Below are 23,026 nucleotides of genomic sequence, written 5' to 3'. Positions count from 1 at the left end.
GTAGGCAATTGACCCAAGTGCTGGGTTGCTCTTGACTGGTCCCTGCCCAGGTGTGGGGGAGAATAAACATCCATGGGACGATTCAATCCCATAACCTAATTTTCATTGGATGGATGTGTTAATACTGTCGCATTCAGCGATGCCCCAGATTCTTGACTAATATCTAGCGAATCATGACTTGGTTTGTTCTCCACTTGTCTCCACCGGTGCAAAGCGCTTTGTAGGTGCTTGAATCGCTGAGATGGTGGATTAGGGGCAGATGGCATACGCAAATACTGAAATTCGTCCATATTCTTCAAATATTTGTGCCCTCATTTCTCAACCTCAATCATTTCTCATAAGAGTAACACATGTGCATGCCTCTTACCCCGCATTACCACCGGGTCCACCTTCTGGATCCTTGGATCTGGATGTTGTGGAACTTCTAGAAAGATTCATGTTCCATATAGTTGGCTAACGTGGCTCGTGAAATAGACTCTACAGTCGAACCCACCAATGATTCTGCACTGATCAGTAAATCATTGTTGTGGAAGGCATCTAATGCGACCCAAGTTCTATACTAGTCGGGTACCGATCTCAGTCGGCTACTTCCCCACTAAATTTCAGTCCCCGAGATCTCCGAGTCCACGTGAGGCTGATGCAATCGCCCCTGAACCACTTCCGGGCTCACAGAATGCCTTTGTCAGCAGTCTTGCCACAAATGACCGTGTAGACCTCGCCAAATGGGCGGGTTGGGTTTCGACCCTTGACCCAAAACCCGCCAAGAGATTAAAATACACGTAACATATACCTGATTACATCACTCTATATCTAGTATTGGTTGTATTTCAACAGTAATACTGTAATATACAGGTAAATGGGTTCTTGGCGGGTTCGCGGGTATTCCTTCGGGTACCCAAAAAAGCAATATGGCGAGGTCTATGACCGTGTAATCTCTCACGTGCAAATGTTTCGTGGCTAGAGTATCTACTTTACTTACCGTATTCCTCTCTCCAAACCTAGGTATAATATTTTATTGAGCTCGTGAAGAGTGTATTAGTATACTTTTCTCCTGACAATAATGCATACAATCAGTAATCGGACATAATGAGCTCATTGGTGATATAGCCGAGCGGGCACTTTCTACTATCTAAGAGCTGGAGGTAAGCTACTTGTCGTGAGAGATAGTATCCAGTTACATTGAAAATCTTATCCTGGCGGAAAATGAACTAAATCCTACCAAGCCCAGTAAGCCACAAGCAGTTTCAATTGGCCGCTCTCCTATAGAATTATTAATTCGGTCCAACCACACTCAAATGGCGGGCTGTGACTGAGAGGGATCAACTGAATCTAAAGCTTGTTAAGGACTCTGAACACAGCGACTCCATTCCAGCAGCCTTCAATGACCCAACCAAGCCAGATGTCTTGGGTACTTGGTAGGAGCTTCCTCTCTGGCCAATAGGCTCGGCCGTCAGAGGGAGAGTTGTTTGAATAGAGGTCGATCTCGCACTTGTTACCAGTCACAACTTCATAGATAAAGATAATGTATCAAATTACGACTCTCATATCTGAAAACTATCAAACAGTCGGCACGTTGTCATATTCGTCCATCATGAACTTCCGCAGGGCCTCAAGTCCATCCACCATGACTTGGTGTTCAGGCACGTAGCCAAACCGAACAAACCCTTTGAAATCAACTCCATCGCCAAAGCACTGGCTTCCTGGTACAAGCATAGCACCAGTACTCTCTTGTAGGCGCTTGCAAAGCTCCACAGCATCCACCGGGCGCCCATTCCTTCCGAGGAATTTGATAAAGGCCGTTGTGCCGGCTTTAGGTCGGATCCACTTAGCAGCCCACTGGAAATCATGAATGAACTTGTCCAACAGGGAAATATTCTTCCTAGCAAGCTCAATGTTGCGTTTCAGAATTCCATTCACGACCTGATTGCTAAGGGCAAACGTCGCAATCTCATCGTCAACCTGACTCACGGAGATGGTTGTATAATCTCTCGTACTGGCGCACGCATTGATTATCTTGGAGCTGTGTGACGCTATCCATCCAAGTCGAATTCCAGCCATACTAAAGGCTTTGGACATTGATCCGGTGACAATACTGTTCTCGTATCCGAACGATAGAATCGAAGGAATGGGACCTTCATCCGGACCAAGAGAATGGAACAGAGGCCGGTACACTTCATCACTATGGATGGTAATCGAGTGCTCACGAGCAATATTCACAATCTCTTGCAGAGTTTTGTGAGACAGTACGGCGCCAGTTGGATTTTGAGGATTACTATCTGGATTAGTTCGGCTGATGCTGTTCAGGACCTCCATTTGAACGTACTTGATGATGATGAGTTTGGTGTTGGGTCGGATCATCGCTCGAAGCTCATCCAAGTCCAAGCGCCAACTTTCATCCTCCTCGGATCTCCAGAGGCTGACATCTGCGCCAAGGGACTCTGGAATGGCGTAGAGCTGCTGGTACGTTGGGTACTGACAAATGACATGATCACTTGGTCCAACATTCGTATACAGACTCAAAAAATTGGCCTGAATTGCCCCGTTTGTCACCAAGACTTTATCTGCCGGCAGTGGTGTGGATTCAATGCTATATATGGCAGCAATGTTGGATCGTAGAGCATCTGATCCGCGGATGGCTCCATAGACTTGCTTTCTGGAAAAGTCTATCAGATTGGTCGGCTTGTCGGGAGAAAATGCAAGGAGGTCGTTAAGTGAGATTGAAGCGCAGCAAGTCTCTGCCAGGTTATATTTCGCATCATTCTCATAATCATCCATCCACTAATGATTGGTCAGTGGGTCCCATGACTCCCATCAGTATGTTTTTTGGGTAATAAGAAACTTACGCGCTCGACAGCGAACTCAGCGATTTTGACCATTTTGTTGTGGAAAGAACCAGGAAAATATATGGCTCCGAGGAAGATATGAATGTCAAGGACTGGACCAGCACGATAATTTATAACTTTCTCTTTTACGGAGTATACGATCTTGTTCTCGTTCACACATGGCCATGGCGCCCCACGTGGTTGATATTATTGGCTGATTCGCATACACTTCCGTATCGGGCATAAGCATCAGACCCACCAATGTTGACCCTCGATTTGCCTTCACTGCCTGGTGGCGATGAAAAAGAAATGATAATGAGTTATGTCGACAGCTGGATGTGGCGATCAGGGAGGAGGGGCTACATGGGTAGCCTGAAAGCAGGTCAAACGGTTATAATCTGCACTTCGAGAGGTATCGAGGATAGAGAGAGAGAGAGAGAGAGAGAGAGAGAGAGAGAGAGAGAGAGAGAGAGAGAGAGAGAGAGAGAGAGAGAGAGAGAGAGAGAGAGAGAGAGAAAGAGAGAGAGAGAGAGAGAAAGAGTGAGCAAATTGAAAGAGTCCATTCAGCGAAATGACTATGAAAAAAGAAAGAGAGGAGACGAAAGATGTGTCCTGCGCACTCGTCCTGATCCAGATCAGACAACGCCATGTCCCGAATAGGCAAATTCTTCTCTCTTGTCAACAAACAAACCAAGCAGCGTTGTCATATCATGAAATGAACCAGCGACCTGCATCTGTCCTAATGTATGCATCAAAACTGTCTGGTCTGTGACATGATTGGTATAGTACCAAATGAAAAGCCACTAGGATTTACAGTGCTGTCATTGTTTCTATACAGTTTTCTAGGCAATTTGCTTCGACTTTGACATGTTCTTTCAGTCTGTTCCAGACACATTTCAATTTATTAGCATCATGCCCTTGATCACAATAGCCAGTCTTTCAACACCCGCAACTAATAGATCCTCATCCTCGTACATGAAGCAGAGACGCAGTCGTTGGTGCCCGTCCCCCTTGGAAGTCGATCTGGGAAGTTCAAATAGGTCACCACACCCAAGAATGAGATTTTGGGCTTCAAGTGCCTTCTCACAGACATCAGCTGCACGTAATGAGCCAGGAAGCTTTAGCCAAATGTAATAGCCACCGGCTATATTACTGAATTGAGCATCTGGGTTGTAAGCAACTCCAAAAGGCCCCAGGCATCTTTCAATGGCAGATACCATCACAGAGTAGCGATTGACGCATTTTGGGACAAGACCTTTAGCGATATAATTTTGCAAGAAGTCGCCGTCGAAGAATTTGTTCACCATTGTTGAGGTAAGCTGAGATGGAGCACCTCCAGATCGAGTTTGACCACTGGGAGGTTTAGCACATATACAGTCTTTGGGTGAAGCTTATATGACAACTTACGCTTGAGAAAGCCCGCAGATAAAGGCTTTGGTACCTTGGGCCCATCCAACTCGACACCCGGGTCCAATGAGCTTACTGAACGAACCATTGCTGACTACGTTTCCAAAACGGTCGATAGGGCCGTCGTCAAGCGTACATTCGATGTCCACAAGACGATTCAGGGAATCTTGTACTCGGGTTGACTCAGACATGGGCCCTAAAGCCCAACATAGCATGTCATAAACATCGTCACATATTATGAGAGCGTCATATTCGCGAGCTACACGAATCAGTTCCTCGCGGCGTTGAAGACTCATGGTTTTTCCAGACGGGTTAGAAAAACTAGGCACGCAATAAATGACATGCTTGTATGTCTTCCGCCACGAGTCCTGTGACTTGGTCTTGTATTATTAACAACCCAGAAAAAGGATAATATATGAATTAGTGGTACTTACAGGGCGGTTAGGCAAGACCTCTGTAGACTGACTGCTACAAAATGTTTCCAGCGCGTTTCGAAGCGCATCGACATCCATGCCTTCCTGATCTTCCGATACTGATCTCATTTTCTTATAGAATCCTGCATCTTCAAAAATCCTAAATGCCAGATGATAGCTAGATTCAGCGAACCAGATAAGTTCTGTACTGGCCGGATCAGTAAAAACTTGCAAAACGCTAGCAACATTCTGGCTTGCACCACCAGTAATACAGATTTGCTCGGTTTCGGTGGGGCTGGAGTAGAATTCAGAGAGCCATTTTCCTATGTTTTTTCTCAGAGGATAATATCCCTCATCTGGCCCGTATCCGAAACTTTCCTCTAGTATTGTTGGGTCCGATAACACTTGAGCTGCAACTTTTCTGAAGTGCTCGGTAGGAAGAAGATGTGTAGCTGGTCATCCTTTGAAAAGGTCGATCAGGTTAGGAAGAGCCATTCTGATTTATCAGCCGGAAATGATACTCGAAGGTAAAAGGCATAGAAACTGTGGTTAGAGCGTGAAGTCATGGACGGATGTTTCAGGGGTTTATATTTCCTTAAGCTCAACTCACCCGGTCTGGATATGTAAGCGATGCGGCCAATGAATTTGGTATTTGGTTTTACATTCAAATAGGTAAAATGCACGATAGATTACAACAAAAGCTTTCTGTTGGAGCAGACTACTATCGATGATCATCTATACACCTTGTCTATTGTGGATATGTAATTGTATCTGTGATTGGCTGAGTCGGATACAAGTCTCTTTTCGGACTAGCGTTGGACCACGTAAAACCCCCAGTTGATCCAAACGCGTCATGATCATATTCTTTCTGTGTCACCGAATGCTCTAGTGTGTTCGACCGAGTCAAACATGTTCACATTTTTACATTTTTCCTGGATTTTAGATTCAGTCCTGTTATCACGTGGTTTGTCCTCAATCGTCAATGATGGCCGACACGCTAAGCCGACCGCAAAGAAGACGTGATGGCTGTAGAGAGTGTCGAAGGAAAAAAGTCAAGGTATGCTTTGATCTGTCCTAATGGCCAAATCTCCTTCTGATCTTCTTTAGTGTGACCTGGGGATGCCAGTATGTTTTCGCTGCATTCGGTATCCCAAGGAATGCATATATGAACTGGTTATCATCAGCGTGGGCCAGAAGCAACACAGCTTCAAGAATAGTCATGTCCGTATTGATGGCCCTATGATACAATCCGACAATACGATACACCAACCATTTCTCTGCATCTCGCCATTACTGTCATCAACAGAATCTCGATTTTTCATGCATATATTCAGCACCGAGACTGCCCTCAGACTGTTTCCAATGGCTCCACCGATGTTTCTACAAAGGATGATAAGTTCTGCCTCAGAAACGCCACATCTATTTTATGCATTGCTAGCGGCCGCATGTAGCCACCATAGTCGGCTTGTCCAGAACGATATCCGGCAAAAGTCACGAGTTGCATGCTTGAAATTCACTAATCTGGCCATTTCCCATTTACGGTCTGCACTATTGGATGCGGATGAACTGCTTAAATCGGAAACGATCACCACGGCCATGACTTTGTGTACCAACGATGTCTGCAATGGGAATATGAATACGTGGAATGTGCATTTCAATGGGGTCATGCAACTGCTATCTGCATTCATGGAACACCATAGTCATTCTTCTGGAGTTGACCCTTATGCCAAATGCTTGGTGAAGTGGTTTGCTACTATGGATGTTTTAGCAAGCTTGTCAGGACTTCGTACCGCTCAAAGTGGGTTATTGGGTATGGTCTCAAGTCAATCTGCTGGCCAGATCGATGATATTTGTGGCTTTTCATTGGATTTGGCTCCACTTCTCGCGAAAATTGCAGACTTAGCACGTCATCGCGGTTCATTTGCTGCCCTTGAGTCCGTTCAATACGATACAAGTATAGAGGCCGAGATACTTGAGGCGAGAGTGTCTTGCCTTATTGGCGCTACTGTCCCCGAAGCATCAATATGCAGTAAAGGATACCTGGCTACAGAGCTACATTATACTCACCTTGCATTTGTGCATTCCGCATTACTTCACCTTCACCGCTGTGTCCAACATCTCCCGAGGGATCATATCAAGGTCCGAAGTGATATCAAAAATATTTTCGATGCTATCCAAAATATCGGGCCTTTTTCTCCTGCAAATATCCTTATTCTATGGCCGATATTTAGGGCTGGTTGCGAAAGTGAGATTATCGTCGAGCGTAAATTTATACAAGAAAGGATGAGCAATATGCGGAGTCTTGGGATGGGCAATTTTACAAGAGCTCGCGAATCTTTGCACATCTTTTGGGCATCTGGTACCTCCTTGTCATGGGATATCTATTTTTCGCAAGTTGGGCAACAGTTGCTCTTATTTTGATATCGTGTAGCTACCAGCACTAATGTATCTGTACTTTCGAATAAGAAATACCCAAAACTCCATGACCAAAATTAATTGAATATTATGGTGCCCACCTTCCTGGCCTTGGTAAGAACCATTAATTACTAGGAACCTGGAATGTCTTCACAATGCCAGTAATAATCGCCACAATACCACAAGCACCCGGATCCGGAATGCCCCTTGTAGGATTCTCATCGCCAGCACTAGCACCCACATAGGTTGATCGACCAAATGATGATTGCATCCACTTGGTAGCCTCCGCTCCATCCTGAGCAGCTTTCAGTCCTCTTTGCAATGCATTCACCGCAGTCTCATTATCAGTAAATACTGCAGTTGACAGTTCATTGACAAAAGGAATCAAGGCGTCCATCAGGGTCCGGCTGTTCTCGCGGGCATTGGTGTATCCCTTTAGCGTCTCCAGGGCCTGGGTTGCGCTTTTGGCGAACAATTGAATATTTACATTCTTGAAATCCCCGTGGTTCTTTTGTACGGCGGAAACGAAAGAATTCAGGAAGATTCCGTATAGAGCTCCTGATGTTCCGCCCATCCCGCTGCGGACGGATGAGGCGACTTTCATTAACCCCTTTGATAGATTTCCGAGGCTTTCGTCGTTTTGGTCGATTAAGGCATGAGCAGCTGTTGCCCCTGCTAGCAGGGTAGTGCCGCAGTCGCCGTCTCCCATTAAAGTGTCGTATTCTGTGAGACTTGGCTCATCCAATGTCACTTGGGAGAGGATATTCTTTAGAATAGTAGTAAAGACACGTTTGTCACCTAGGGATTAAATGTCAGATTGAAAGCAAAAATGATCGATTGGAGATTCGGGACGAAGCCTACATAGGATGTCCTGCTTGAGCTTAGGAGAGCGGGACCGCTCCTCATGCTCCGGCGTAAGAGTTCCCGAGGCGGCCTCAGGCACGGGCTGGCATGTGGCCCAACTGTTTGATTTCACCGGCTCATCAATCAGGGATATTAGGTTGATGTCCGATGAAAACAATTGTGGCGATAGGTTGGCAATCGTAATGCTAAATCCCGGTGCATCGAGGGCTGTCAAGTATGTATTGACGTATATCCGGACCGGCTTAATGTCGTACTCTTCTTTCAGACACTCTAGCACAACATTCGCAATCGCCTGTAGCTCAAGCACGGAAAGACCGCCCAAGTCGTTCACCATCAGTGCCAGCTCTGCTTTATTGTGAGGGATGCCGTGGAATTTCAGGAATCCATGCTCTGGGTCGCTCTCGTTCAACAAGAGCCTGCACATCTGGCTCACCAGCTTCTCAATTGTGGGCTGGGGGGAGATTCGTTGCGCCCCGGGCTCGTTGTGGATACCCATTCCCAGCTCGATGGTATTCTCCGGGATAGAAGGCAAGTCAACACCGCCAGGGAGGTTGGCGTAGTCCAACGAACAACCAATTGTGGCCATGTTGTCGGACACATGCTGAGCAACCTTCGCGACATCGGACAGACTCAATCCGCTGGCTGCTGCTGCACCACTGACTTTGTGAATCAACACCGCACCAGCTAAACCGCGGCGACCGACTAACTTTCCCCGAGAGTGCGGCACTGAGACATCATCTGCTACGGTCACAATGTGGGTCGGAACTCCTGTCTGTGCTTGGTATGTCTCGGTGGCAAGGCCGAAATTAAGCTTATCGCCAGTATAGTTCTTGACAATGACGAGAATCCCTCCGGGAGTGGCAACTCGATCAAAGGCCGAAATGATTTGATCAAAGTTTGGCGAAGCAAATACTTTCCCGCACACTGCTGCGTCGAGCATGCCTTCGCCGACGTATCCTGCGTGGGCTGGCTCATGACCCGAGCCACCGCCACTGATGATGCTCACTTTTGTACTATTGTGGTTTGTTGGACGATAGAGTACTGCAAAACAAAGTATTCGTCAATTGAATTTTCTCCTAGACATCATCCCTTGAACTAACCCTTGTTGGTGGAATCGTATCGGAGACTTGGGTTCTGTTGAGCCAACGACTTGCACATATGGTCAACGATGCTAGTCGGGTCACTGAAGAAGGCCTTGGACTTCATATTGGAATAGTTGTTTCTCAAACAAGGTTGAACAATGGAAAAAGATGTATGAAATGGTAGAGAGATTCGACTCAAGGTGAGATTTGGGCTCCTCCCAGTCCCCCTCTTATACCATGGCGATACAGCGTCGGAATATTTAGCGATCCGTACAGCCCCGCATGGCCCCCACGCCCGGTATAATTTGTTAATGTGAATTTCCCGTGTCGACATGCCCGTGCACAGACATTATATCCTTGTTCCTGCGGAGTTGGCGGCAATTCCGGGAAGTGGGTAGTCCATTGGTTGAGGTGGCTCAGGTGACATTCCAGAAATTTGAATGGTGGCGATCGAGGAAGGTTTTCCGAGTTATCAACAGCAATTCCTTACATGCTTCTCTGACTTCTTCCCCACATTTTCACAATGTCTCCACTTTGTGGACGCAGGGACCGTAGGCTGGTGGATGCAGACCCGGTGTTCAGGTCAGGGATGATCATTGATCTTCAAAGAATCGTGTCGTGATGTTACTTCTGAACTTGGACAAGTTTGGTCAAGCGGTCAACAGATAGTCAAAGAATGGGGAAATCTGGAATTAGTGATGTCCACATCTCCCCATAGTCATTACTCTACTCATTGTCACATTGATGGATGCTAAGCTCCGAATGAGAATTGCCTAACACAGAAGGCAGGGAATCATTTATATCTTGATTCGAAAATCATGATTCGGCAACCTGCCTCAAGCCAAGCCGGGCTAGCTCAATCGGTAGAGCGTGAGACTCTTAATCTCAAGGTTGCGGGTTCGACCCCCGCGTTCGGTTTTTTTTTGGAAAACACCATTCTATATACATTTTTCTTTTTCTCTTCAAACGGTATGCATTGGTCCATAAAGCCATATATTAATTAGTACATGTAACTGATTTCGAAAACTGATATAGCGTTCGTTTCCATCTCTGTTTTTCCTTCACCGGGTCTGTCGTTTTTGTAAGATTTCTCTCTTCTCCTTGAATGCATGGTGTTCCACAATAGTGTCACTGGATGGTAGCCGTACTAGGCCAAAGAAATATATTCTGTACTTTTAGGTGAGACTTAACACACACATGCTAATAATCGAACTGCAAAATCCCCAAGCCTTAGGCAAAGCCCTTGAATGCCCATCTCCACTAGAATCTTCGGTTGAGCTGGCGCTTTGAGTTGAACTGGCACTTTGAGTTGAACTGGCACTTTGAGTTGAACTGGCACTTTGAGTTGAACTGGCACTTTGAGTTGAGCTGGTAATTTCCCCACCCCCATTAGCCTTGTCGCAGTCAACGTAGTCAATTGTGCAAGTGCATGACAGATAAGGGAAGCTGCCACTATCCCCATCACATTGCATATAAGTGCCACTGTACTCCATATCTTGACCAGGTCAGATTTGTTGTTTCTTCTAGTGGCTTGTTTATTGAGAATAACATACCATAACCTTGTTTCATGGCATTCACGCATTTAAGTTCCACACCTGTGGAAGCACAGCCAGATTGGCTACATTCACTCTGCGTGCACGTATACATGCCCGGGCTGCCTTGTTGCACAGGAGAACCACGCCTATCGAGGCCTGTTGCTATTGTCATAATAGATAAGATGCCGAGAAGATAACGCATGATGTGTATTATTCAGAAAAGAAAGAGTCATTTAATATAGCCACAGGGTGAAAAGAAAAATCCCACAAGAAAGCTATCGTAGGGTAAAGAAGTCTTTTATACCATCTCTCATCTCTCGTGTTTCGACATATTAGGTTTCGGGCGTATAGGTGGCGTAAACCCATGATCGCCTATACCAAATTATTTTTCGATATTTTATATTAGACATAATATGTATAATGGCAGGATGGAGCTCATGGCTGGGGCTGGATCGATCTTCCAAAATTTTCACTTGTGTTGAGTGGTCGTCAATTGTCGGTTCAACCAACTCTGCTCCCAACAATGATCTCCGCATGCGGAACTTACTTCAAGTAGAGTCAAGAATCACCGTATTGACATCCCTCCATTGGCTAGGGTCTCTATGGATAGTGCGGGTATACAGGGTATCTTCTTTCGAATACAAAAGTATGTCGGAGGAGTTGGTTCATTCGCAGCAGCCACCAGCTACCAGCAATGTAGATAGTTTCTGGGCAATGATCAGTCATCATACCATACAGGAGTATCTACTTTGAAGCGCATAGATTGGCATCATCCCATCAAATTTCATCCCTTATATAATAATTATCAAAATGATAATATATACTAAGGGACGATGATTTTCAAAGTGGGGTATTGTGGTGTCGGGTAGACCTCAAAGTAACCCGCAAGCGGCCATTAGAGGGTAAACCGCGGACAGGCCTTATTACTTCTAATTATTTAAGAAAGCGCCCTAGCTAACTAACTAACTTAACTTAACTAGCTAATTAGCTTATATCATTAACTAGTTCTTACTTCCCTATTAAATCTTATTAGACTAAATAAGGGTTAACAATCTCTATAGAAAGGATTAACTCCTAATCTCTAAATCCTCGGGTAATAGGTAGTAGGCTTCTAGGTGATTGATTAGCTCTTTATCATTAGCTGTATTTAATAGTTGAGATAGCAGAAATATTGCCACCTTTCACAAGCCCGCCGGGCTAGCTCAATCGGTAGAGCGTGAGACTCTTAATCTCAAGGTTGCGGGTTCGACCCCCGCGTTCGGTTTCCTTTTTTGTTTTTTATTCCAACGTATCTACTTTGTTGTCTAGAAAAATTTGAGTAGTTTCTGAGGTCCTCATTCCAGATGTCAATTTCCGAGTTTGAAATACAAAATTGAGCTGCACATATGAGCAGCAATGACAGGAGCAATCAAAGCGATGTGTGACAAATGTCAGTTCCGAGGGCTCCCGCAGCATTATATAATTATACCATTATATAATTATACTGGCTATAAATTTGATTCGATAGGTCACTGCAGCCTCTAGATTTTTTTCTCACCTCGATGTTCGAGCTATATACACCGTAGAAAGCATGTCCTTTGATTCCCAGGGAAGTATTACTCCAGTCAGGTACTCATAGTACTCTTTCCAAGAGCTGGTCTGTCAGGGGCCACAATAGAGCACAAGTACCTAGGTAAATGGGTAGTAGAAGAATAATTAGAGCAAATATCTATTCATAATGCTATTGATGAGAATAGATTTGTGAAAAAAGATATCAGCCTCCAAGGCTATCACCATCGAGGGTCCACCGGTCTTAGAAGTTGAAAGTCGGGCTCCTTTGGCATAGCTTCCAACTGGATCCCACGTTTGCTCGCAATGTCGTAAAGTGACTGGCACTCTCGGCGTGCATAATGAAGTGAATCCAACGGCGGTTCAATTTCACGTCGACCATACCTGGCCTGCTTATCATCGTAGTGCAGATCTAAGACGAAAGCAAGATTCTGCAGATGCGGAAGAAACTCCGCAGACTCAAACGCTCGCAGCCAGTCGGCCCAGTGGTCTGACTTGGCGAGCGAGGTTGGGCCACGAAAGTACAAGGCTGTTATGTTGGGAGGGAGTACCTTGTGAAGCGTGGGAAGGTATAAGGGATCCTCAAATACATATCCCACGGTCAAGTTCAAGACCTTGAGATTTTCCAAGGCAGGTAGAATCTGACGAAGTGTCTCCTCCCCGGTTAAAGAAAAATCCAGGCCGCTGGTGGACCGAAGTCGCAAGGTGTGAAGGTTGTCAACCAAATGAGGAAGTGCACCATACATTCGAATGAAAGTATCTAGCGCGTCGTTCTCCCAAATCTCAAGGGACTGGAGATTGATAGCGCCGGTAGGTGGTTCATTTTCTGGGTCTAGCCTGCGATCAGGATCGGAGTACACCTTGCTCATGGATTCACAGACCAGCTCGGGAAGGTAGGTGATTTCGATTTTCCGATCTGGGCCAAGATTCTGCTGTTTCTTCCCACGGGAAATGGCTTCTCGGTTTGTGTCATACAGCTCATCGTTTGTTGGACCCTCGAATCGAAGGTTACAGGTGAAGTAGAGGTTCAGGTGATGAACTAGTCCTTGGCGAACAAATGGGCTTTGAACTAAAGCACCACATGCAGAATTTAGCTGAAGCTTTTTCAAGGGCCAGTGAAGAGGGATGGCTTTGTCATTGAGCTCTTCATTAAACCCACTCTCCAGCTGTAGATCTTCCACGTTGTGGAAATGCGCCCCGAGTAAAGTCCATTCGGTGTCTGATGGAGTATCTTCGTCGATGAGCAGATGCGTCACGTTGCTGGAGATGGACTGTAGTTGTCGTTGGAGTTCGGATTCATGATTGGGCTCAGATGCGTTGTGGGGCCCTCTGACTATCACAACTGCCTGTGGGATGTGGGCCATTGTGGAGGCGGGTTGGCTGAACTTCTGGAAAGGCTTTTGGAAATTGGCGATTCGAAGAGAGGTAGGGGAACGGAGAAATGAAGGGGAACGGAGAAATGAAGGGGAACGGAGAAATGAAGGGGAACGAGCTGCTTGACTCGAATCTAAACCCGTGAAAATTGAACGAATAACCCCCATGTGATTTTGAACTATGATGAGGTAAAATTATGCAGATTCCACCGTGAACAGATCTCAATCCGGCCCAACAGAGCCTCAGATCACGTGGAGCTAAGAATGAGAACTTGAATGAGTCTGCATTGTTCTATGTTTTCTAGATCTATCTACATCATTCTAACATTAATACATAATTGCATGAATCCATCAAACTAAAGGTATATGCGTAGGTACTCTCCAAGCGCCATGATACCCATCGCCTGTCCATATGGCATGGAGGTCAAGGGAATATCCTTGTAGAACTGGAGGCAATCACCCATTCCCGTACCGAAGCTAGTGTTCTGAAGCTCACCCTGATCATCAATATCTTTAATGACAGAGAAGATAGCCTTCTCTGCAACAGGTCGGTACTGCGCACTGATGTATCGTTTGCGCACAGCCTTCAAGATACCAAAGGCAAACCCTGCAGTTGCAGATGCCTCGAGGTAGGAGTCTGGGTGGTCCAGAAGAGTGTGCCAGCCACCTGAGTCGGACTGAACGCGCTGCAGTGCTTCACACTGCGCCTCCAGAGTCTCAATCAAGTGTAACCGAATAGGATCATTAGGCTCCAGCTCCAGCAGCTCAATGATCTCAGGAATGACAATGGTGACCCAACTGTTTCCTCGTGCCCAGCGAGCATCCGCGAAGTTGTGACCCCCATCCTCAAATGTCCATCCGTGGAAGAATAAACCCGTCTTTGTGTCGAAGAGATACTTGATATGAGTGAGGAACTGCTTCTTCGCCTCAGCGATGTATTCTGGTCGGTTGAGCAGCTTGCCAATCTTAGCCAGTGGCATCACGGTCATCATGAGAGTATCATCCCAAAGCTGCTGGTAGTTCTCGGTAATATAGGTGACGTGTTGCATACCGCCGTAGCGGGTGCGGGGAAGCTCGTGCATTGCCCACTCGGCCCACGAGTCCAGCCACGGCAGATATGTGGCGTTGCCGGTCTTCTCGTACACGTATGCCAGAGTCAGGAAAACCGCCATTGTGTTGATGTTCTTTGTTGTTCCACCTTCGGCAAATCGTGCGGCGAACCAGTCCTCGATTATCTGCAGGAGTCGGGCTTCGCCTGTCAACTCGTAGTACTTCCATACGCCGTACAGGCCGATTCCGTGTGTCCATTCCCAGCCATGCCAGGACTTGGTATCGATGATGCGTCCATCGGGGAGGGGGAGGAGGAATTTTCCGGTTTCATCTTTAATGTTGACGAGGTTGTCGATCAGCAGGTTCACGGCGCTGTGAACCTCGGGGGGCGGGGGGACGCGTTGGAGCCATTTCGGAATGCTTCAAAGTTGAGATTGGTATTAGGATTCGTTGCTGACAGCCAAGACAATCCTTTTAATTAACTTCCTTCTCAGCTGTGGGACGGTCCTCCGGTCCGAAATAAGTACTGTCAACTGTTAGTGTTCGGTTGGTTGAATCCTCCATTCATGACTGCCCCGCGCGAGCCAAGGCGAATTCGGGGTAGAAGCGCCCGAATCCAATCCAAAGTCGGGCCCAAGCGAAAAAAAAACCCATGATTTGATTCGCGCAGTGGATATTTCGGATGAACACTTCCCCGGACTTTGGGTCTTCGTGGGGGGTAAATGATGGTAATAACAGTGGAAACAGTGGGGGTGGAACGGTCCTCCCCGCCAAGAAACCGGGGTAAAGGGATCCCGACTCTGGTCATTGGGTCTTTGGGCTGATATAGGCTTTCACATTTGTTAGTTCCGCGGTTCCTAGCGACTTTTCAAACACATGATGAATCTTGGCCCATAGGAGAATGAACTTGGCGGGGTAATGAGGCGTTTAGTCGGTAAACTCTGTGGTGAGTCGAGGATGATTAGTTAAAAGGAGTGTAGTGGCATGATGGTCAACTCCACATTCTCAACAACATTATTCTCACAATGGGTCAAGATACCCAATCTCGCGATGGAATTGATTCGGTGGGTGACGTGCAGCAGCCAGTCGAGATGGGTGAAGTCATGGCCAAACATGACTTACAAGACATCTCCCATGTCGAGCGGGTTCTATCGCCGGGCGATGACCTAAAGAAGGAAGACATGGACTTAACCCGCGTGGATAAGGAGATTCAGATGTATGCTGCCCGAGGACAAGTGGTGGTTGATGAGGCCACCAACAAACGATTGAAGCGCATGATTGATCGCCGTGTATTGGTTATCATGATCTGCACATACTTCCTCCAGGCATTGGATAAGGGAACAATGTCCTTTTCGTCTATTATGGGAATAAAAAAGGACGCACACCTGGAAGATGGACAAAAGGTTCGTCATCCAAGGTCCGAGAACAGGAATTATGCTAATTGGTATAGTACTCGTGGCTCACGACCTGCATTTACATCGCAGTCCTGACAGTCGAATACCCGACCAATTGGATCATTCAGCGAGTTCCGATTGCAAAGTATCTGGGAATAAATATCTGTCTCTGGGGTATGACACTAGCAATGCATGCTGCCTGTCACAACTTCGCAGGCTTGGCCACTGTGCGAACCCTGTTGGGTATTTTCGAGGCTTGTTGTCAGCCTATCTTCGTCGTTCTCTCCTCCATGTGGTATAAGAGAGAAGAACAGGCTGCCACGGTCACGTACTGGTAAGTCGAACCTATTTTTGTTTCCAAGGTTTTAGCTAACTCCGTGGTTAGGTATATGATGAATGGCGCCCAGCAGATTGTCGGAGGCCTATTGGCTTATTGTTTTACTCTCATTGGAGGTGATAAGGTTCTCAAATCCTGGCAGGCTTTATTTTTGACCTACGGGGTCGTGTCTGTGATGTGGGGTATCTTCGTCCTTTGGTACATGCCCGACTCTCCGATGCGTGCCAAGTGCTTCAGTGAAGAAGACAAGCACCTCATGATTGAGCGCCTGCGATCCAATCAGACCGGTATTCAAAATAAGGAGTTCCGCTCTTATCAAGTATGGGAGGCTCTCCGTGATCCCCAAACCTGGTGCTACTGCTCCATCCAGATCTTCACAACTCTTCCGACCAGTGGTCTGGGTGCGTTTGCGGGTATCATTATGACTGGCTTTAACTTTACAACTTTGCAAAGTCAGCTGCTGGCTATGGTGTTGGGATTCTATATTATCATCATCTTATTGACATCCGCCTGGCTGGTGAAGAAGTATAACCAGAATCTTCTCGTCATGCTCGGTTTTGTGGTTCCGTATGTATAAGTCGATTCTTGATTAATCTTACGCTAACCTGTCCAGTTCGTATATTGGAACTATCGTGTTGATGACCGTTGCCAACACTACACTGGCCACAAAGGTGGGCCTGTTGTTCAGCTACTACATCACGCTGTCTTTCTGGTCGGCCCAAACACTATGTCTCTCTATGGTGTCTAGAAATATTGCTGGACAGACCAAAAAAGCGACTGTAGTAGCCGCCACATTTATCTCGTGGGCTGCAGGCAATGCGATCGGTAAATTCTTGTGTATCCATTGCGCTATATTCATACTGACCGAACTTAGGCCCACAAGTGTTTTTAGACTGGGATGCGCCAAGGTATCATATTGCCTGGAGTGTACACCTAGCTTGTTATGCTTGCATGACTGCAGCTGTAATATATCTGCGCTTCCACTTGATTCGCCAGAACAAGAAGAAGGATGCGATTCTGGCTGCTGAAGGATTGACTGCCGCTGATCCAAACTTGATCCACGCATTTGAGGATAAAACCGATCGGGAAAACATCAATTTCCGATATGTTTACTAGGTTTCAATATTGAATAGCCATATTAGTTTTGCGTAACTATCGGAGTTCTCCCTTGTATGACATATGGAATGTGTAAAATCAATCTCTATCTTATCGTGTGTCGGCGACCTCCGACTCTGACATCCGGAGGCGAAAAGCGGAGAAAGGAAAGATCAGAAATGTAAAAATCACGTAAAATGTCAAACCCATTCCTCTTCCCCTTAGGAATAATTCCACTTCAAAATTCTAATCCCAATTGTCTCCCCAATGCTCTACACACACGCAACTATTATCACCGTTGACGGTAACCGCCGCATCATCAACGACGGTGCTATTCGTGTCTCGGGCGATATCATTGCGGACATTGGGAAAAGTGCTGTCCTGAAAGAGCGATACCCCGGTGATGAGGAGTATGATCTCACTGGCCGAATTGTGATTCCGGGCTTGATTTCCACCCACATGCATACGGCCCAGACTCTCCTGCGGGGCACTGCTGATGATCTGGAGCTTGTATCATGGCTGTGCGAGAGAATCTGGGTTCTTCAAGGTAACTTCACGGAAGCAGATGGCTACGCTGCCGCGAGACTCAGCATCGGCGAGATGCTCAAGTGTGGAACCACTTGTTTCTTGGAGAGCATGGTGAGCACCATTTCAACCCTACAATGCTTTTTTTCTGACCAATCAGTTCGCCGATCGCTATGGTTTCGACGGACTTGCCCGTGCCGTAAAGGAATCCGGTATCCGAGGCTGCTTGGGTAAGATTGTGATGAACATTGCCAAGTATGCCAAGGACGATGCCTGGGCCATGCATCCCGGTCTCGTTGAAGACCGCGAGATGTCCCTTCTGGGCAGTGTCAAGATGTGGGAGAAGTGGAATGGAGCTGCGAATGATCGCATTCGGGTGTGGTTCGGCGCTAGAACTCCTGGAGGGTAGGTCAAAAACTTATACCGACTAAAACCATTAACCATGTTGTAGGGTTTCTGATGCGCTATACAAAGAGATGACTGCCATCTCGCGAGAGAAGGGGATCCCCATCACCATGCATTGTGCTGAGGTCAAAGCCGATCGCGATTTCTTCGCGTCCGTGTCCCACACACCCATGTCGTACTGTGACTCTGTCGGGCTTCTGAGTCCGAAGACTGTGCTGGCGCACATGGTTCATCTGGATGACTCGGATATTAGGTTGCTATCTGCCTCTGGGACCCATGTCGCGCACTGTCCGACTTCTAATGCTAAGCTGGCGTCGGGAATTTGCCGAGTGCCCGATCTTCAGCAGGCCGGGGTGAACATTGGACTGGGAACGGATGGCGCTCCCTGCAACAATAGCTGTGATATGTTGCAAGAGATGAAACTTGCGGCCATCATTCACAAGAGTATCTCCTATGACCCAACCGCTGTCCCTGCCGAGTCTGTCTTGGAGATGGCGACGATCAATGGTGCCAAAGCTCTCGGGCTGGATGACCGAATCGGCAGCCTGGAAGTGGGAAAAAAGGCGGATTTCGTGGCGATCGATGTGCGCGGAATTCATACGCAGCCTTGGTTCAATGCCCCTAGCGCCGTGGTCTATACCGCGACTGGACGTGATGTGGATGTGGTTGTGGTAGATGGTAAGCGACTTGTTCAAAATGGGGAGCTACTCACGATGAATGAGAAAGAGATTGTAGAGGAAGCAAAGAAGCGCAGCCAAGAAGTGGTTGATCGGGCTGGTCTGTCGAGCAAGATGAAGGGTCGTTGGCCCGTGGAATAATTTCAAATATTGTAGAACTTTAGCATAGATAGGCTCTCGTCTTTCTAACCGTACCATTGGGAATGAATTGGAAATAGTATTTGACCGTTAATATGTTCAATCACAGGATTGCTCCAGGGCTGTTCTAGAGAATGATGACAAATAATTCATGACTACAGTGGTGTTCAACAAGTATTTGACCTCGGGTACTTCAGGACCCACTTCTCTTATTGCCAGCAGAAACTGCAGAAATTCATTATAATCCATATCTGGCCTAATTTGGCAGAGGAATAAAAGTAAAAATCCCGCAATTTCCTCTAAGCACCCTTTTATCTATTAAATGGTGCCGTATATATTAAAATAACAAGGCGCGTGAAGTTGACTGTACTAGATTGGTGAGCGGTCTAAAAACGGTCGGGTCCGAAAGTACCCAAGGTCAAATACTTGTTAAACACCACTGTATGAGTATACTGCTCGTTCTGACCGCTTCAATTCGATCGTCACGCATGTTCTAGATAACTCAAGCTCCGATCCCCCCAATGTCTCATTGTTTGATTTTCAGTCTTTTTGAGAGAGCATCTTTCTTCATTAATTCCAGAGTCAAGAGACTCGCTTAGCTGTTGATAACCAGCCACCAATCACAAGATTGAGTGGCGCTTCAGCCATGCGGTATTTCTCAAAAGGGGAAAGCCGAATGGATCATGTTACAATTCAGCTTGAGGGCCTAATCTCACGTGTGAATCAACTTAATGCCGTTGAAGCATCCCGAGTCAAATTGCAAGCCGCTTTCGCAAACCGAAAGGCTCTCAATCGGGAATTTGACTTTCAATACAACTGATGATGTGACAACCCCGCAAATTCCCCCGCATCCGGCGTCCGATCGGAAGCCCAATTAGATGGACGGATCTGACTCAAATTCAGCTTATGGGGCTGAGACCCAAAAACCAGCCTGGAGGTCTTGTGGGGTTCGCAAATACATGCAACCCGAATCAAATCATCGCTCTCGTTGGTCAATGATGATTATGTTTATGTGGTCAGCTCTTGGGGTATTATAAATCGGATAATAGATTCGGCAAGAGAACTGACACGACTTTATCTCACCAAGGTGTATAAATAGAGCCTAGTTCTAAGCCTAAGCCTAAGCCTAAGCCGCATGAAAAGTTTTATCTTATCAACCACTTGTCTTTATCTACCTGAATTCTGTATATCCCCTCCAAACTTTCCCCACCTTTAGTCTTCAGCTCCAAAATGACGACCCCCTCGCTGGACTTTTTCGTACGTGCTTAAGATATTCATTCTGCGTCTTCCATCTGCTAACCATTTAGAGCTTTCACAATATTATCAACAATGAATTAACCTCCACGGCGACTACTCGCCATGGTATCAACCCCGCGAACTCTCAGCCAAACCCCGACGCTCCAGTCTCTTCTCAGGAGGACCTCGACCGGGCAGTCCAGGCTGCTCGTGTTGCTTTTAAAAAATGGTCCAAGACTCCGATTGCGGAGCGGCGCGCCGCATTACACGCTTATGCGAGTGCGATCGAAGTCAATGCAGATGGGTTTGCCAAGACCCTCACAATGGAGCAGGGAAAGCCCTTGGCCCAGTCTGCGACAGAGGTTGGCATGGCCAGTACGTGGATTCGTGGTATCAGTGCACTTGTAATCCCCCAGAATGTCATTGAAGAGACCGAGGACCGGAAGATCATTCAACGTTTTACTCCTATGGGTGTTGTCGGTGCTATTGTCCCATGGAACTTCCCTGTGCTTCTGGCCATTGGAAAGGTCGCTCAAGCTGTGTATGCCGGTAACGCTGTCATCATCAAGCCCTCTCCCTTCACACCGTACTGTGATCTTAAGCTAGCTGAGCTGGCTACTCATTTCTTCCCGCCTGGTGTGGTCCAGTGTCTCAGTGGAGACGATTCTCTGGGCCCGATGATTACGGAACACCCTGGTATTGATAAGATCTCGTTCACTGGTTCGATCTTGACAGGTAGACGGGTCATGGCCAGCTGTGCCAAGACTCTCAAGCGAGTGACTCTTGAGCTGGGCGGAAATGACCCTGCAATTATCTGTGATGATGTCGATATTGACGCAATTATTCCCAAGGTAAGCATCACTGTGCTCTAATGATAACACCAATTAATATCCTTCAGATTGGTATTCTTTCATATCTTTGCAGTTCCCAGATCTGCATGATGATCAAGCGTCTCTACGTCCATGAAAATATCTATGACGCATTTCTGGAGAAGCTAGTTGCCTTTGTGAAGACACTCAAGGTCGGCGAGGGTACAGAAGCAGATGTGTTTGTCGGCCCTGTGCAGAACAAGATGCAATTTGACAAGACAAAGGAGCTCTTCAACTCAATCACCACCGATAGACTCAAGATCGCATTAGGCGGTTCCATTCAGGATTCCGCTGGGTACTTTATTCACCCAACAATTATTGATAACCCACCGGAGAACTCCCGGATTGTCCAGGAAGAGCCCTTCGCTCCTATCTTGCCTGTCATGAAGTGGTCAGATGAGGACGATGTCATTGGGAAGGCAAATGCCTTGGAGACAGGACTAGGTGCGTCAGTTTGGTCCAAGGACTTTGAGCGTGCTACCCGAATTGCCGACCAATTGGAATCCGGTGTTGTCTGGGTCAACTCGCATTTCGATGTAGCTCCTAATGCTCCTTTTGGTGGTCATAAACAAAGCGGTATGGGTGTTGAATGGGGAGTCACCGGACTCTTGGGCTACTGTAACTCTCAAACTCAGTGGCTGAAGAAGTTCTGATTGTCTAGTGGTTTCTTCATTGGCTATCTGTGTTGGGCAGATGCGTATCGTGCATCAATGAGGTCACCAATATCATTTAATTTTCAAGTTTCATTGATAGTATTTACTCAGAAAAGCTACACATTGTTGTTAGACTAGGGTCGGTTAATGTTGGACTGCGATATAAGTGACGTCATGCACGAAGGGTAAGCCACATTCCAAAGTTAGTAGGATGACGGAGTCTGCCAACGCCACAAATTGAATAGATCAACATGGATGGCATCCTATTACAACTAGTCATGCGCTGATGATCTTCACACAGATGACGTGCCCGCGTTAACCCTTCCACTCAAAGGCTCCCAACTCCCTTGCAGAAGGCGAAATAGTACTTGGCATACGTGTATGTCCTGCTTCTTACTATAGATGAGACATCCAAAGGTTGATGACGGTCCGATAAGAGTTGCCATATAAGTATTCGCTTACCTTTCAGAATACAAACCTTTCTCATCAATACTTTTATCTATCAATCTATCACTGAAATTCAATTATCATTCACCATGTTCCACCGCGGTCGCACTACCACTACGAGAACCACCAAGCCGACCTTGATGACTCGGCTTAAGGGTCCAAATGCTAAAACCAAGACGGTGAAAACTACAACTACCACGACCCCTGCTTCCTCGCATCACACACATCACACTACGCACCGCACCAATAAGCGTCATTTGGGTCCCCAGGCCCATCACCACAAGCGCAAGCCTACTATTGGTGACAAATTCTCTGGTGCTATGTTGAAGATGAAGGGTAGTCTTACCCATCGTCCTGGTGTCAAGGTAGGCTCAGTCCCTAGATATTTTTTTTTTTTTTAAGGCGCTAATGAATCAAGGCTGCGGGCACTCGTCGCATGCACGGTACTGACGGTCGAGGAAGTCACCGTCATGTTTACTAGAATGTTACCTACGCATACGATGTCACGACAAGATTGATTGATTTATTGAGAGAAGGTCTGCTTATGTGTTCTGCCAGCCCTTGAGGGCGTGTATAATATAGTCTATCAAGTGTAAATTGAATATGATGATTTAGATGTTTACTTTTGAGAGCAAAGCCATATTCCACAATACCCCCCGCGCTTTATTAACCCGAATAGTAACGTCCGGAGCAATATGGTTCCTTTTCGCCCGGTTCATGCACGAACACAGCGGGGGGGAT

The 23,026-nt window shown here is 46.7% G+C and overlaps 9 protein-coding genes across 9 annotated transcripts; 4 read left to right on the top strand and 5 right to left on the bottom strand.

Moving 5' to 3' along the window:
* Positions 1–1,557: 1,557 nt before the first annotated feature.
* N7520_002124 (putative aminotransferase) lies at positions 1,558–2,876 on the bottom strand (the record flags this gene model as incomplete). Its single annotated transcript, XM_057136059.1, has 2 exons — positions 1,558–2,778; positions 2,844–2,876. The coding sequence occupies 2 exons, from the start codon at positions 2,874–2,876 to the stop codon at positions 1,558–1,560; spliced, it is 1,254 nt and encodes a 417-aa protein (XP_056998745.1).
* Positions 2,877–3,718: 842 nt separating this feature from the next.
* On the bottom strand, positions 3,719–4,771 carry N7520_002123 (uncharacterized protein; the record flags this gene model as incomplete). Its single annotated transcript, XM_057136058.1, has 3 exons — positions 3,719–4,175; positions 4,230–4,609; positions 4,664–4,771. The coding sequence occupies 3 exons, from the start codon at positions 4,769–4,771 to the stop codon at positions 3,719–3,721; spliced, it is 945 nt and encodes a 314-aa protein (XP_056998744.1).
* Positions 4,772–7,181: 2,410 nt separating this feature from the next.
* On the bottom strand, positions 7,182–9,127 carry N7520_002122 (dihydroxyacetone kinase; the record flags this gene model as incomplete). Its single annotated transcript, XM_057136057.1, has 3 exons — positions 7,182–7,855; positions 7,919–8,962; positions 9,022–9,127. The coding sequence occupies 3 exons, from the start codon at positions 9,125–9,127 to the stop codon at positions 7,182–7,184; spliced, it is 1,824 nt and encodes a 607-aa protein (XP_056998743.1).
* A 3,180-nt stretch (positions 9,128–12,307) lies between these two features.
* Positions 12,308–13,450, bottom strand: N7520_002121 (uncharacterized protein; the record flags this gene model as incomplete). The annotated part of the gene is made up of 1 exon (XM_057136056.1): positions 12,308–13,450. One exon carries the CDS (start codon positions 13,448–13,450, stop codon positions 12,308–12,310), a length of 1,143 nt encoding a protein of 380 aa, XP_056998742.1.
* A 365-nt stretch (positions 13,451–13,815) lies between these two features.
* Positions 13,816–15,645, bottom strand: N7520_002120 (glycoside hydrolase family 88/105 protein; the record flags this gene model as incomplete). Its single annotated transcript, XM_057136055.1, has 2 exons — positions 13,816–14,929; positions 15,632–15,645. The coding sequence occupies 2 exons, from the start codon at positions 15,643–15,645 to the stop codon at positions 13,816–13,818; spliced, it is 1,128 nt and encodes a 375-aa protein (XP_056998741.1).
* Positions 15,535–17,356, top strand: N7520_002119 (uncharacterized protein; the record flags this gene model as incomplete). The annotated part of the gene is made up of 5 exons (XM_057136054.1): positions 15,535–15,912; positions 15,960–16,237; positions 16,289–16,807; positions 16,854–17,065; positions 17,115–17,356. 5 exons carry the CDS (start codon positions 15,535–15,537, stop codon positions 17,354–17,356), a joined length of 1,629 nt encoding a protein of 542 aa, XP_056998740.1.
* Positions 17,357–17,602: 246 nt separating this feature from the next.
* N7520_002118 (amidohydrolase) lies at positions 17,603–19,083 on the top strand (the record flags this gene model as incomplete). The annotated part of the gene is made up of 3 exons (XM_057136053.1): positions 17,603–17,974; positions 18,021–18,265; positions 18,312–19,083. 3 exons carry the CDS (start codon positions 17,603–17,605, stop codon positions 19,081–19,083), a joined length of 1,389 nt encoding a protein of 462 aa, XP_056998739.1.
* A 1,227-nt stretch (positions 19,084–20,310) lies between these two features.
* On the top strand, positions 20,311–21,838 carry N7520_002117 (aldehyde dehydrogenase family protein; the record flags this gene model as incomplete). Its single annotated transcript, XM_057136052.1, has 3 exons — positions 20,311–20,337; positions 20,388–21,167; positions 21,215–21,838. The coding sequence occupies 3 exons, from the start codon at positions 20,311–20,313 to the stop codon at positions 21,836–21,838; spliced, it is 1,431 nt and encodes a 476-aa protein (XP_056998738.1).
* A 536-nt stretch (positions 21,839–22,374) lies between these two features.
* N7520_002116 (uncharacterized protein) lies at positions 22,375–22,766 on the top strand (the record flags this gene model as incomplete). Its single annotated transcript, XM_057136051.1, has 2 exons — positions 22,375–22,650; positions 22,704–22,766. 2 exons carry the CDS (start codon positions 22,375–22,377, stop codon positions 22,764–22,766), a joined length of 339 nt encoding a protein of 112 aa, XP_056998737.1.
* Between the last annotated feature and the right edge of the window lie 260 nt (positions 22,767–23,026).

The sequence above is a fragment of the Penicillium odoratum genome (assembly GCF_028828045.1).
Source record: "Penicillium odoratum strain IBT 22623 chromosome Unknown utg000002l_segment0_segment0, whole genome shotgun sequence".
NCBI classification, from domain to species: domain Eukaryota; kingdom Fungi; phylum Ascomycota; class Eurotiomycetes; order Eurotiales; family Aspergillaceae; genus Penicillium; species Penicillium odoratum.
Note: the sequence above shows the minus strand (reverse complement) of the source record. Positions and strands in the feature narration are given on the sequence as shown.